The sequence below is a fragment of the Equus caballus genome, chromosome 15, assembly GCF_041296265.1.
Source record: "Equus caballus isolate H_3958 breed thoroughbred chromosome 15, TB-T2T, whole genome shotgun sequence".
NCBI classification, from domain to species: domain Eukaryota; kingdom Metazoa; phylum Chordata; class Mammalia; order Perissodactyla; family Equidae; genus Equus; species Equus caballus.
The window spans coordinates 70,443,277-70,458,623 of record NC_091698.1 but is presented as its reverse complement, the minus strand read 5'-3'; the positions used below and the strand labels follow the sequence as shown (position 1 = coordinate 70,458,623).

The 15,347-nt window shown below is 36.8% G+C and overlaps 1 protein-coding gene across 1 annotated transcript in view; it reads right to left on the bottom strand.

The window, feature by feature from the left end:
* Positions 1-15,347, bottom strand: part of LRPPRC (leucine rich pentatricopeptide repeat containing) — a 107,910-nt gene that overhangs the window by 3,661 nt on the left and 88,902 nt on the right. The window contains exons 31-37 of the mRNA XM_005600023.4: positions 12,797-12,885; positions 9,068-9,272; positions 7,159-7,298; positions 6,910-7,025; positions 4,345-4,419; positions 2,243-2,327; positions 167-309 (exon numbers count right to left, since the gene is read on the bottom strand). Coding sequence (XP_005600080.1) covers positions 167-309; positions 2,243-2,327; positions 4,345-4,419; positions 6,910-7,025; positions 7,159-7,298; positions 9,068-9,272; positions 12,797-12,885 — 853 coding nt within the window. The remainder of the gene's footprint in view (positions 1-166; positions 310-2,242; positions 2,328-4,344; positions 4,420-6,909; positions 7,026-7,158; positions 7,299-9,067; positions 9,273-12,796; positions 12,886-15,347) is intronic.

Here is a 15,347-nt window from a genome sequence, read left to right as displayed (position 1 = left end):
CCAAACCTGAGGCATGATCGTTCAGTTCCCCAAGCCCTCCCCTGAGGTTCTTCCCAGAGATTTAATCCTCATGTAATTAAGTATTCAACTTATTTTTTTACACATTATTATGAAGCACACATAAATCTGTGGAGGTATTTTTTCCCCTTAATTAAGAAATACTCACAGGGGGCTCAGTGAAAGGGACAGACTCTCCAGCATTCTTCAGAAAAACTGCGTAACGCTTTAGAAACAGATCGTTCAACTTCATATTCTTTGCAGTCAAGTTTTCATATAGTGCTTTAGCAGACACGACATCATTGTCCAAGACTAAAGAAAAAGATATTAAGCATAGATAAAGACGATCTATCTTCCTCTTTTCCCAGAACACTTAGCTGTTCAGGGACTCATGGATCCCGTTATCCCAAGGCAAACGAATACTTAACCACCTTCAGAAACGCCACACTCAGAACCTACAAGCTCCCTCACTCCTTCCCCATACTTCTCATTCAGCGTTATTCACTATGGAAGAGACGGAAAATGACAAACATGGCTATTTTTAAAGACCCATGAGAGTTAAAGTGACCACAAACTGAAGTCCTAAAACAGAGTCAGCACATACCATTCAACCCTCTTCTGCTTAAAACCACACTTTGAGATTAAGCTAATTCAGGGACTGCTGTGAGGGGCATGTCAATTATGTACAAATCTATATCTACATCAAGATCATCAGCTAAACACCACCAAAAAGACTTTCAATACATTCCCCTATCGTAAAATAAGCAAAGATGAGGAATATAGTTAGTATAATGACAAAAACAAAATCTGTATACATTATCAACATACATAAAAAATTTATATACACCTATATAACATTAAGAAGTTACACTAATATTTCACTCACTTGGATGATGAAGTAGCCTAGAAGCTAAGGTTAGCTGGCTCTCTCTGCACTTGCGGCTGATTTGCAGAAAATTTGTTTTAAGTTTGTGGAGATTACAAGGGCTCTGCTAACAATGGCTGTTGGTAATCCAACTCTTTAATTTTGCATTAGATGAACATCTAAGCACCAAACAACCCCCACCCTACACTGACCCTGAATAACCAATCCCAACTCCAGCAGCGCCAAGGTGAGCCTTCAGGACGGATGTGAGAAATTGAGGGATCAATCCAAAAATCTCCCAAAAAGTAATGAGCATAAATCACTCATAAGCTCTCACTGGAGTTGAACAGATCTTTGCAGTTTGGGTGGAGTCAATTTCCAGGGTAAATCCTTTGTTCCTCTCGCTAAGGGACAAACCCTCCAGGCAGCTGCTCAGAAAACTCTCCCAATCTTCCCCTTCACAGCTTCCTGATCTCCCTGCGCCTCTGCCCCCCAGTTCCCAAGTGGGATCACACAATTCAGTAGTCGTTTTATGCTGTTTGACACATAATATTCCATGTTATTTAGTTATTGTTTAATATCTGCCGATTCCACAGATGGAACTTTGAGAAGGTTTATAATTACAGCTCTATTTTGAAATACATCATGTTCCCCTCCCAAGAGTGGAAAAATGGAGATCCAATTTACTAATTCTGATTGCTGAGTCTGTTGTCTTGCCAACAATAAAATCAACAAAGCAATCCTTAGTTACTCCTTGCCTCAAGTGAGCAAATCAGTGGGTGGCAGATGGATAGGTGATCACAACTTAGAAATGCTAACGTTTATCTTAGTTACTGAGGAAACGTTAGACTGGTTCCCTTTCATATGTGATTGCCTTGCAATGAGGGAACAAACTGTTTAAAAGAGTGGAATTTCAACTGTGACTTAAGGTAAAACCTTGGGATCCACTTTTTAATTAAGGTCTGTTGTTTCAAAGGAGAAGGTAGGCACGCAGGGAGGGTACTGCAGGAGCAAGAAGGCAAGTCAAGCGACAGTCTCCAATAGGTATCATTTCAGGTGGCAGAGCGTCGGGGAGACTGGACCGGTTCCCGATACGTGAAGCCACGTGAACTTCCACGTTTTTCCCCAGGAGCCTCGGATCCTACCCAACACACCTGGGCCCCTCTGAAGATGCTCAGTGACATTTTTTATGTTAAAGTTATATGAGTAATTTCACATTTTTCTTAAATATAGTTTTAAAACATTCTAAAGCTAAATAAATTATTCTGTCATAAGTAATTATCGGATATTTAGGATTACTGCCTTTGAGCTGAAGACTTAGCTAACTATGCTACAAATATTTAAATCATTTAAATACTACAGTCAGATTAAACTTATTACCATAGCTTTTCATGATGGAAGTGTATGCTTCTTCCTTTTCAGTTAATTCAGGAATCAATTCTAACAAAGATTTCAGAGCTGGTGCCTAGGAAATTAAATACAGGTAACATTACCATAACTCAAAAGAACAGTAAAACATAATGTCCGTTTATCAGTGTTCTATCAAAAAATCTTGACAATAATTACAACAGAACTGCCTATTCCATGGACGATTTTCCCTTCTGTATATCATAGTATTTGATGTCGATTTAATAATTCATAGACAAAACAAACCAGGATTTTTCAAAAGTTAATGGAATTCTATTTATATTTCTATGACTATTTTCGTAAATTATTATAAAGATTACTTCTTTTGTCAACTGGTGACCATACCAAGAAGTTACGTGATCCCAAAGGGAGAGGACGTAATACTGCATCTTTAGGTGCAAAAGTTTTAGATGAAATGTGAAGACTTCAAGTCAAACATTCTGAAGTTTTCTCTACTTGGCATATAATAGAGCATTTTCAGGACCTCGTTGGAATTTTTACTAGATTGCTTTTCAGAGGGTATCTAGACACAGCTATGGTTTTACTTCCTGTAGTGAACACAGAACTGCCACACCCTAAGGAATAACCACTGAATGTTTCCAAACACACTCCAATATTGCTGGACAAATCAAAGGTGGATACATTTACACTCTGTTCCCACCTGACCAAGAAAAGCCCAATCTGGCTTAATTAGTCTAATATCAAAGAGCTAGATCCTGTAATTGGAATTTTTAAAAACTTCAACTCACTCTTTAGCATGCTCATTCAGTCAATCCATAAGTGGACTGCATCTTTCCAGGACATCCCACAATTCAAAGTCTCCTGGGCGGAATGTTCTCAGCACATATATTACTGAGCACTTCCTGTCCCATCTTCTGAAAAGGCAGTAGGTACCTGGCACAGCCCCATATGTGGAGGGACAGGAGCTTTTTAGATTTCTTATACTTCTTAATCACAAATTTTAAAAAAGTCTTTTTGAAAGGAAAAAAAGGGCAACTAAATATTTCCTAAAAATTATTTGTTGTAAATAAATACATGAGACAGACAAAAAGTGCAATAAGGTAAATTACACAAAGAAGTGTGTGTATTTGTGGAGGAAGTGTGTGGAGATTAAGGAAAACTAGACCTCCCACACTGGGAACAACCTAAATGTTTCACATAAAACAAACAGTACTACTGGCGCTCAGCTTGAAACTTCATAATGTGCCCAAAGAGACTAAGAATGGGGTTTCTGGTGCTCAACAGGTAAAACTGGATCTAAAAAAATTTTTTTAAATACGCTTTTATTCTGAAGATTTTATTTTTTTCCTTTTTCTCCCCAAAGCCCCGCAGTACATAATTGTATATTCTTAGTTGGAGTCCTTCTAGTTGTGGCATGTGGAAAGCCGCCTCAGCATGGCTTGATGAGCGGTGCCACATCCACACCCAGGATTCGAACTGGTGAAACCTTGGGCCACCACAGCGGAGTGCGCAAACTTAACCACTTGACCATGGGGGTGGCCCCATAAAAAATGCTTTTATCCTTTTTTTTAAAACATCAAAAATATGACTTGGTCCTGTTTCTCACACACACACTCACACGCCTTTTAGTGTAAATAAGGTAACCTAGAAACTGAGAACATTAATTTGTAGCACATACCAGTTTTAAAGCCAAACGGCTCATCCACCTGACGGCTTATATCTGACAAATAGTCAAAAGCCGCCACTTGCCAGGAGACGCTCTGCAGGGTGAAGTCTCCCTCGACAGGTCTCCTGCTGAACGTGCTAAGTGACCTGAGCAACAGGACTGGTATCCTCCGTTTTCCAAGGGCCCTTCCCTGGAGCTCTCACTGCACAACTACATGCACAGAGAATCCACTGCATACACTGACTTGTATTTCCACTACAACTAAGGGGCCAGAACTGACTCCATAGCAACATCTGAAAAAGTAAACAACTACAGACAAGCAAGTCTTCAATCTCTAGAGTGTTTTTAGATAAAATCCTGAAACAACAAACTCTTACATGATACTCAATAGCTTTGAACAAGACTGGCTTATAGCACAACTGGTGCGTCAGCAAGTAAAGCACAGTACCTTTCCTCGTCTCCGAGAACTCCGAATACAGAACACCAGGAAAATTGGGGTCTGTTCAGCAATTGCACCACATCTCTAAAAAGTGAAACATTATTCAGTAAGTGAAGATTCTTGATAAACAAGCAGACCAAGGTGAACACTCCCAATTAAGAAAGTTCACAATAATACAGTAATGTGTCATTACCAATAGGAAGGCCTAATAGTCAACCAATTTTTTAAGGTAAGAAAAACGAAAACAAGTGCAAGTTATGCCAAGCTTTTATGAATGCTGTCCTTGGCATCACAAGTATAAAGTTTGTTTAAAAAGAAAAGGGAAAAATTAAACTAATGCTTCAACAACCACAGCATAAGGTTTAGGACTGCAAAGAAAGAGGGAAAAAAAGAAACACTATTCCTCTCCAATTATACTGCCAAGCATTCACAAGTGAGCTAGGGATCATAAGGTTAATTATACATTTAATAAGGTGTCAGGGAGATAACTGCTCGTTTCTTTATAAAAATTAAAATGTACAAAGCAAGTTCTCTTTAAAGTATAATTACCTACACTTATGCATACAAAAGGACTGATTTCAATCTCTCTATTTTATAAAAGGCTTTCATTGCAACAGACAGCCAGTGCTTGAGAAAGAGACAAAAGTTAAACTCAAAAAAAAAAAAGTTTATATGACAGACCAGATAAATCAAGTGTCTATCCAATCTTAGATGCTATAGTAAAATCAAATATGGCAAGACAATATTTTAGTTTACATTCATCACAGATGTCATTCTCTTAAGTTTCTAAAAGCACACGGCTCTTTCAAAGCTTTAAAATATTGTCAATACTAAAATGAATAGGATAAAAAGAACTTTTGGGGACACACAGAATATTTACATTATAAACTGATGTTTTTGACGTCTGTGAATAAAGTATGCTTCACTACAGCAAGAATAATCTTTTGCTTTTGCTGTTTGACAAGCAGGTAAAGGCTGGGGAAAGGGTTTATCATCTGAACCTCTGTCTACTGAAGGATGAAAACGGAAAGTCTACTGCTGTTGCATCAACCCTCAGCTGTCATCAAGAGCCCCCGACAGGCGGCTGTGGGTGACACAGACCGGAGCTCTGAGGCAGCAGGCACTATCCCTGCTGTCTCCCACCCCAGGCTGCTGTCAGCCGTGTTCTTGAAGAGCCTTGAAAGCCTACAGCTCAGAACAAGCTGGTAGATGAATGACCAAGTGCCACTTTCTAAAGAACTATCAAAATGACGTGCTAAAATCGAATGAGTACCATCACATGTATGATTAGATATGCATACACCCCTAGTAGGTACACCTAGATATGTACACACAAAGATAAAGCAATAGGGTTTATTATGCCTTTCAAGATAGAGCTTTTAACACTAAAGGCAGCAAGATTAAACAATGAAAAGATTCCTGAAATCCCTATCATAAACTGCCTTTCCTGTAAAAAAAAAAAAAAAAAAAAAAAAAAAGGAGGAGAAGGAAGGAAAAAATTAAACAAACCAAACCAAAAATTTCCAATTAACTGGAATTTCTCTCTGTCCAGGAACAAAAGTAAAATAAGCCTTAGAAGCAGTGCCAATTTACAATTTTTACAGAACTGTTAACATAGAGAAATTTCTCAGGAACTCCTTTCACAAGTGGCTTAGATGCTACTGTCAACCTAGATGAACTTTAAGGATCAAAACTAGAGCCGGAGCGAATGGGTGCAGGCTCACCTTCCAGATCTACCGCTTAGGATGTTTTGCAGCTAGTGAGAATGTAAGTGAACATACTACTATTTACTCTCAGAAACTGGTCCCAGGCCTCAGTGTGACACAGGGAGTCTACACAAACACAGCCGTTGGTGGGATCACGGTGACTGTTTGACTGCCACCTGCTGGGAAGGGGCTCCCCGGCGGCGCCTGTTTGTGTACATTGCCAGTGGCAGCTCCGATCACCCACCGTTCTGTCGGCACTTGGTGCAGCTTTATATTTAGTGCTGTTAAAATGGCATGAATGCAGTTGTCTCCCTCCCTGAAGATTGCTAATTTAACTGAGAGTGCGGGCCACAGCGACCTGCATTTGTCATTTAATGTGTCAGTGACACACAAGTGAATGGAAAGCAAATTCAACTCTTAATAAACCTTGAATAAGGCACTGAGAATGTTTGAGTATTCAAGTGAGAAGTTGTACTTAAAAAGCAAATATTTCCTACTTTTTGTTTGCAAACTGTGTTGCCATGGGGACGCACAGTATTTAGAGCACTAGAGAAATTAAAGTAGAAAATCAAAGGAATTGTTCTGCGTTACCTATCTGCACAGAAACATTGGTCATTAAATCATTTCAGCAAAACACCTCTGCCCCTTAAATTGAAGGACATTACTAGTCTGATTTGGCATCTTCAAAACCAGCAACCTAGAACTTACAATCCAGTCCTTGCCAGGCAACCCTGATTCACATTGACTTTAAATGTGCCAGCAGCACCACACTTCATTCTGGTACCCTACCACACACCTATGTTTAGAAATTCCTCAATTTACTTCTCACAAGCCACAAGCCACCGCTCCATGTGTGGTGGGTCATTACCTGTAGGAGAGCTCTGGCATCATCCACCTTGCCTGAGTCCACAAGCTGAAGGAAGAGATCGGTGACAGGTTTGTAAACTGCAAACTGATTGGCCAATCTCTCTGCCATGATGCTTACTGAAAAAAATGACAGGTAAGAAAAAAATCTTTCATTTAAACAGTAGTATAACTCATCCACCAAAGAAATTGAGCCCAGTCTCGCTAGAGAGAAATGTGCTTCTACGTTCTGCAGCAAGAACAGCTAACTTACTCTTTTCAACTGCTGGTTCCAGCTGCTCCTCTATTACTTTTCTGAATAAGTATGCCAAGCCAAAGTACTGGGGTTCCATGGTTTGATTCCCTGAAGTAAGCATATTTTCAATGTTTTCTATTGCAACATCTATATTATTGCTGTAAAAGAAAGGAAAATAAATTATAAAGAAATATTTCCTTTTGTGTTAATATTGCAGGCAGTTTTAGTATGAGAACTTACTTTGCAATCACACATACAAATACTTCTGGAAAAAAAGGAAATACATTTATAATTAACTGGATAAAAAACACTACGCAAGTTGAACCCAATCACATTTAGGTAGCAAAAGCAATCACTAGGTGGTTTATACTACAATAACTGAAGTAGTTGCTGATTTTAAAACACTGCTCTAGAGGCAAGAGCAAACAACTATATATAGAAGAATTAATGAACGATACCTTAAGAAAATATTATATCTTAAATATTTAATTTGATTCTTCCAGCTCTTTGGATATAAAATGAAAACTTGTTTAAATGCTGTTAACTTTTGCTTTATAATCTATAACTGGTTACCACTGCATGAAGATAATATATTAACATCTCAGCATTCTCAAAGACATTGATGATTGTCTTCCAAAGGTATATTTTCATATCTCTCAACCCACAGTCACAACAATTTGTTTTTGTCAGATATTATACAACATTTGGAAAATATTCAATTTATACTAAAATTCTCAGAAAAAAGTATCATCATACTTTACATTAAAAAAGTCAATTGCATGGCCTTATTTAACAAGTTATAATACAAATTATCTTTATGACTATCTTTTTGGTTAAGGTACTCTTTAACTGACACTTAAGAGTTATGATATGGCACTCCAAATCCAAATAATCAATTTTTTGCTGAAATTATGACCTAAAACATAAGAATTCTCTAACTAAAAAGGAATACCCTGTTAGAATAAATTTTTCTTATAGATTTTAGTTAGATAATTATTTAATAGTGAATAAAAACACTCTATTCATCATATAAAACTGTGTTTATGTGATAAAATTTTAAAATTCATCCAGATCTTACTGGGATAATTTCCTTGATCTTCCAACTTATAATCACATTTTCTTACTAACAGGAAAGTTTAAAGTTCTATTTGGGGAAATAGATTTAAAAGGGAAAAACAAAGAAACACAACTTCTTCTCTGCCCAAAGACATAAGAACAAAATATCCTGCAAAAACAAACACTACATTTTAATATCACAATCCATTAAGTGTATGTAAGATTAATTACTAAAGAATTTTTTTTTAAAAAAGCAGGAAGTGTCAATTCCAAAATTACCCCCATGAATCTTTAACTTGAGCAAAGTACTTTGCTAGTGAGGTTAATAAAAATCAAGTCCTCATTTACTTCTACAGTGGGGATTCTCAACAAGCAGTCTCGAGATGGTGGGAAAAGAATCACCTCTCACTCCCTCCCTTCTTGTGGGTGTGTGTTGACAGGGTGGATGGGTAGGAGAGCGGGAAAAAGGAAACATCTATTTTTAACAAGCTTGCTGGGCCCTTTTTTTCACAATGTTCTAGTAGAGTGTCATCACACTCAAGTGTTGCTAACAATCAAATGAACTCATTTTTCACCTCTGTAACAAAGTATTTTGACAGTAAGGGCCCGGCATGTATGAATGAGGAAAGGTACCAATAGTGGAGCAAGTTTTACAATTCAAAAAATTTGATAAATGCTGTTTACTCTAAGGTTTAATTTAAAGTTAAAATATATTTTGTAACATATAATTAATCCCCAAAAGAGAATAATAAGCAAGCGGCATCAATATTTCCTCTGTGGTTGATATTGTTTCTAATAGCCTAAAAACGTTTTTTGAGATAATGCTCCTTCCAGTATCCACTGGAGGAAAAGAAAGCTCGAAAATACTCACTTCTTTATTTGTGCCAAAGCAATGTTATTGATGAAAACCATATTTGAAAGTCCAATGGAATCTTCGAGTCCATTTACCATCTTCTGAATCGCTTGTATGCTTTCTAGATCACCCTTCAAAGCACATGCCTGAATAAGGCGGGTCACTGCTATCCTAGAAGGTATCTGCTCCAGATCCAGGGCTGTTTTTAGTGTTGTTAGAGCCTCTACAACAGAAGAGCAGGTGACAGAGTTTTTCTTATATGGAAGGTACTGACTTTAATGCATTTTGAAAACCAGCTTTTAACTGCGAGCACCAAATGGCTATACACAAAAAAAGTTTTGAATAATTTATTTGAGACTACAGAAAATATTAACGCTTTATAAGAAACCTAAAAAGAAATAATGATTTGTTTGACTCAGATATCAGAGACTAGAGAAATTTCTCCTGTAAGTCACAGAGAAAATACAAATGTTACTGACAGAAAGTGGGTTCCAGTCTGGGATAAAATTTAGTGACTATTTTCAAGGAAGTTGACAAGTTTAGAGAAATATAAATAAGAATTTTAAAAATTAAGAAGTTTCCAAAAATATGCAACTTCCACCCACATTCATACTTTCCCAGATTTTATTATACTCAAAGATTATATGATTATCAGAATCTTGTAATACCCCAGAGATTCCGTCTTGAAAACAAAGTCTCTTTTTAATCCAAACAGGATCGATCCCACAGGAGCAGCTAAACCGGAACATTCCACTTTCACACTAACAAATTTATTTCACATGACTCAATACCTTGTAGATATTTTCTTGCACTCATTTTTCAAAGAAAATAAAGCTCATTAGATTCTCATGGATATAGCCACAGGAGTTTCTGTTTTTTTAAAAGTATACTGACAAGCACTTGATTATGGATAAATATGGAATATCCTTCTGATTTACTGACTCACGTGCAAGTGTACTGAAATCATTGGATTAAATAAAGTGGTGGATTGGAAGGAAAATGTAATACTTAGCATAACAATCACCACTATCGCTACCAAAGAAACCTTCATGGCTTTATAGCAATTAAAGCCATGTAACCTAGACAAGACTAAGACTCTCAAAGCAGCTTTCCAAATAAGATCAGCCTATCTTTTACAGAAGAATAGGGAAAGGGTAATAATTAAACAGTCTCTTAAAAGTGATACAGTAAGAGACAATGAATTCAGCATTTATTACTGAATAAACAATTTATAATTAAATTGATTCTCAAATGAGGAAAAGGGAAAATAGGTAGTTTTAAAAGGCATGTTCAATAAAATTTTATAAATACATATGTACATACAGGAAAGAAAAATTGCTTATACCATCTTAATATAATCTACAGAAAATAATCTTGATAAAATCTTAACTGGTGGTCATACACAGATAATCAACATCATAATATTCTTATTAAGCAAGAACACCGTCGGCTAGGGAGGATCTTCCCACCAGTGAATCAAAATAATAACCAAAATAAGATCACGACGGTGACAGTAGTAACTGGCATTGACTAAGCTTTTACCACACTTGTGGAGCATGTACTACATGCCGAGCACAGTACCAAGCAACTATCCTTCTGATTTAAGTACCAGATTTCTGGGTGAGAAACAGGCATGGAGAGTTTAACTTTGCCCAAGGTCATGTTGTCAGACATCAACCCAAGAATCTGGCCACCCTAGAGCCTGCATCTATGGGTGCATGTGTGTGTGAGAGGAGGATCAAGGAGAACAGATCCTTTTCTTGGGAGTATGGGACCCTGGAACCTAAATAATATTCCTATGCAGAAATTGCCTTCTGTACAGTTTATGAGTTAAGAGACACCAAAAACAGGAACCATCCACACCCCTCCCGAGTCCTTTTTACATTATCACCTAATTTGCTTATAATATTGATTACACTGCAATGGTGCCATTATCACCTATTAATATTCCAGAAAAATATCAGCTTATAAAGTTAGATTAAGACTGAACTGGCTTTTTTTTTCTTCCTGCTTTAGATGGGATTGAGAAAAAGAAACCTGAAAAAGAGAAGGGAAATGTTAAAAATTGGGAGCTCTCATCAGCCATGGAGCACAGTAAGGAGATGGAGATAGAGCCAACAGCATGCCCATCCTTGCTGATGGCCACTTTAACAATAGGTTAGTCTGTAGCAAGGCACGGGAGGTGGTGTGTCGGGGTGGGGGTGGTAGTGGGTTCATGGCTCCTGCTCTCAGCCTGTCTCCAGTTGAGCTGAATAGCTGAGAAGAAAAGATGTGGAATTATATCATGTAGTTTTTTACAGTTTTCACAGGGCACCTAACATTCAAGTAAAGGGCAGGGGTCAAGTTAAATTCAGTCCAGATTTAGCTCAAAACTTAACCCCTTGAAATTAAAAAAGTATTTTATTCTTATCTCTGTGTCTACAGAAATATAAGCTATTTACAAAAATGAGCTTATTTATATGGGCAGCAAGTTTAATTTTTCAGTTTTAAAACTGTTTATCATTTATACATAAAATAACTTGACAAAAACCTTTCTATTGAAAATAAAATGAAAGCTTTTAAAGTTTTAATAACCAGCCCTACATCACTCAATTATGACTTAAGGTTGTCCAAAAAGACTGTCTAGATTGTCTGGCCCTTCCTGTGGAATGCTGAGGTAGAAATTTTGCACAGGGAGAAATCCTCACGTACATGCTCAGTCTAATCAACTAGGAAGACATCTAAAGACCAGCACATTTAGGTGTTACAGGCAACATTACGGCTGCACAATTAGAAACTCTCTCTTAGGGACGTGAAATTGTTTTATCAACATGCAAGTGAGGAATAACACCATTATTATAGACTGAGGAAGAAACAAGGTAACATATTTAACACTTAGAGCTTTTTTAATCTTTCTTAAAGATTTCCTAAGTGGGTTTTGTTGTCCTGGCAAAACTGTAGTGTTACTGAATTGACTAATTCGAATGTAAAACTAAGCATGAAATGACGCTTACCTAAATTTAAATGATTCATCATTTCTCCCCTTGGGAGCTCCTTTACAGACCCCCACATCCAAGTCCATCCCTCTGCAAACCCATGAACAGCCACTACCAAACAAACAGCCCCCATCCCAACCCTCCCCAAAGCCATCTCCACATCTTTCTGGTGTTATCCTCTTAAGATTAATTTAAAAACTCCAAACTCCAAACAAACACCATATTTTACTGCTGTTGGTATTATGAACTATTAAAAAAGTATTAGATTAAGTTTTAAAAATCAATATTATAATCATTTGGTGCACAATCCCACACATTTAACACTCAATTTAACTCATTTGCTATCTCACACACAACCAATACAATATGCAAGAAACAACTGCTGGGAATTGTTTCAGATGCTCTAAAGTATGTTAATTTCCAAAGCAAAATGACGTGTGCTGTGAATTTTAACGCACTTGAAAGCCTGTACTTTCTCTCGTTCTGGAACACAAATTTTGCATGTCTGAAGAGCTGTGATTCATCTTAAGAAAACCCATCTTGTGTTAAATGGAATGGAAACTGGACTAAGTGGTCAAATGACAAGTACATTCATATTCAAGCTGTATTATAAATGCATGTACAGTAATTTACGTCTCTCAGCTACCACAAAAGGCTCTTGATAAGCAGGTAATTTGCTAAATGGACTCCTTTATCCAAGTATTCGAAGGGCGTTACAAGAAAAATCTGCAGAGGCATTAATGTGACGTAAAGGTCAAGCATTGTGACATACCTTTCAAATAATCCCGCCTAACTTGCGTTATGATGAGGAGGCTGCTGGCAGCATCGTTCAGTGTGAAGCCCTTGATGTGGGTCTCAGCGCTAAAAGAAGCAGACATTTAGAAAGGAATTACTGACATGCTTCTGATACGATAATAAATGGTTGAGCACCAAGGTGAAATTATAAAAACTACTGTTCGTATGTTAAAAATATTGCTGCAAAATATCGACCTGGAGACAGCTTTTGTGTTATCCTGTCAATGGTTATAGAAGGATAATTTTTTTTTGCATTCTGACAGATGACAAAGTTGGAAATGAGCAACAAAAGAAACAAAGTACAAGATTTTTTTTAAACAATCGGTTCAGATTCTTGAATGCTGACATATTAGATGACTAAAATAACTGCATGCCCTGCATTGTTCTGCTGTATCCTAAGCTGGATACTTTTTCCTCTTTTTTCTGCATTCACCATAATTATAAAATGTAAAACTATTCTTTCAGCAACAAAAATGAACATTTATTTTCAGCACTGTATATTTTAACTATAAACTAATGCATATTACTAACTAACACCATATCATTTGGTTGATTAATTTTCAAGTTTCTGTCATCTGGATACATACAGTTTTTAAAGGTGAACATACTACAGAATGAAAACCATTGTTAGGATAAAATTAAAAACTTCACACAACAATCTTGTCTTAGCCTTAAATTTGAAACAAACTCCACCCCCCAACTTTTTAAAACTCAAGAGCAAAAAATTGCTTTATTTATCATTAAAACCTACAGGATTTAAAACAAAAACAAACAAACAAAAAACGCCCTAGCCAGAGATGATTTCTGTTTGCTACATTGTTTGCACATCTCCTGGGATGAAATTTCAGCATCCTAATACCGCCAGGTTCATCTCCCGATTAGGAAATCTCCAAAGGTCAAAAGGAGCAAAAGCAATTGCTGCCATTTGCCTTATCAAGCTCAGCGATGATCTTGTTGCCAGCCTCGCCTGCTGACATGAACATCTAAGCTGAGCAGATTGAGAGGAAAGCAGGGTCACCGCTAAATTATTCTCGTCAATCCCAAGAAAATCCTCCAAAGACACCGTGACGCGCCCATGTTCTCGGCCACTTCCAGCCTGAGGTTCAGCCCTGCCGTCCCCGGTGTGGGATTTTCTTACCCCCTGACCGATCCTCTTAATCCCACCAAAGCACCCATTGCTCAGTTTGACTTTTTTCCTTTGTCCCATCTGTCAAAGCTCTTAAGTCAACAACTCGTGCATAAGACTATAAACTGCATAAAATAAAGGATTTACTTTCTCAGTCTTTAGCATGATTAAATAGTAAACACTATTAAAAATAAGCTCACTTCTTATGCCAACATTACAGGTATTATATCATATTTACTTTAAAATATTACCTAAAATTCATTAAAACCACGAAGTAAGAAAACTTTTAATTGACAGTGTTTAGACTTAGAAACCTTTCAAAGACATCAAAATACAGAATATCTTCTTTCAATCCCTTCCTATCTCAAGAAACTGCCTATTCAATACAAATATGAAAGTGGGCATAAATAGCAGAAAAAACCTCTCCCCAGATCTATTATGTACTGAAAACATGTATTTTACATACAAACAAATGGACCGATAACGACCAAACTATATTTCAAATTGGTAAAAGGAGAAAAACTACAAAAGTTACCGGTAGAGATGTTAGCAATGGACTCATTTGTACAATACCAGAAAAGAAGTTTACTCCTGACCCACACTTTTGATCTGTCCTTTTGGAAAAGATCTAGTCCAGAGCTGTCAAATCAAACTTCCTGTGATGATGGAAATATTCTTTACCCATGTTGTCCAACAGAACAGTCACAAAGCCACATGTAACTATACGGATACTGTGACGAAGGAACGGAAATCTTAATTATCTTTAATTTTAATTTATTAATTAATTTAAACAGGTATATGTGGCTAGTGGCTACTGGATTGTATAACACAGAATTCTAGACATTTTCTTTTCACTTTCTGAACTGCCAAAATAAAGGAAAAAATTACAGAGCTAAAGGGGTATTAATCTTTTAACTTACAATCAACTGCAAAACTTAATCTGTCTTAACCAAAGATGACAGTATTACAGGAGAAATTTCACATTAGAGATTTCAGAGCAATGACTGGTCTATGGATTGTACTTACATAACATGCACATAGGACATTAGTCGGTGATTATAATTTATCTTACTTTGAATAACAAAAACTGGCCAATCCAGTAAAAACCATCAGATTGATTTAGAACTATTTCTAGATGGAATGAAACAGGAAGCTAGTAAGGACAAGAGAAAATGAAGTGCTATTCTCAAAAGATAAAGCCGAGTTATTGTTACATGATTCTCAAATTCACTAATAGTGTAGTGTTATCAGAGATTTAAAATAATTTATATCCCTTACTGCTCTTTGAATAAGCAGTTCCCTTCCCTTGAAAGAATTCATTGTACTTAAATTTTTATTTTGAAACGTTAGGAAATGGTGCAACTCCAGCTAAAAATTAAAGAAAGTTGGTTTCTTTAAAAAT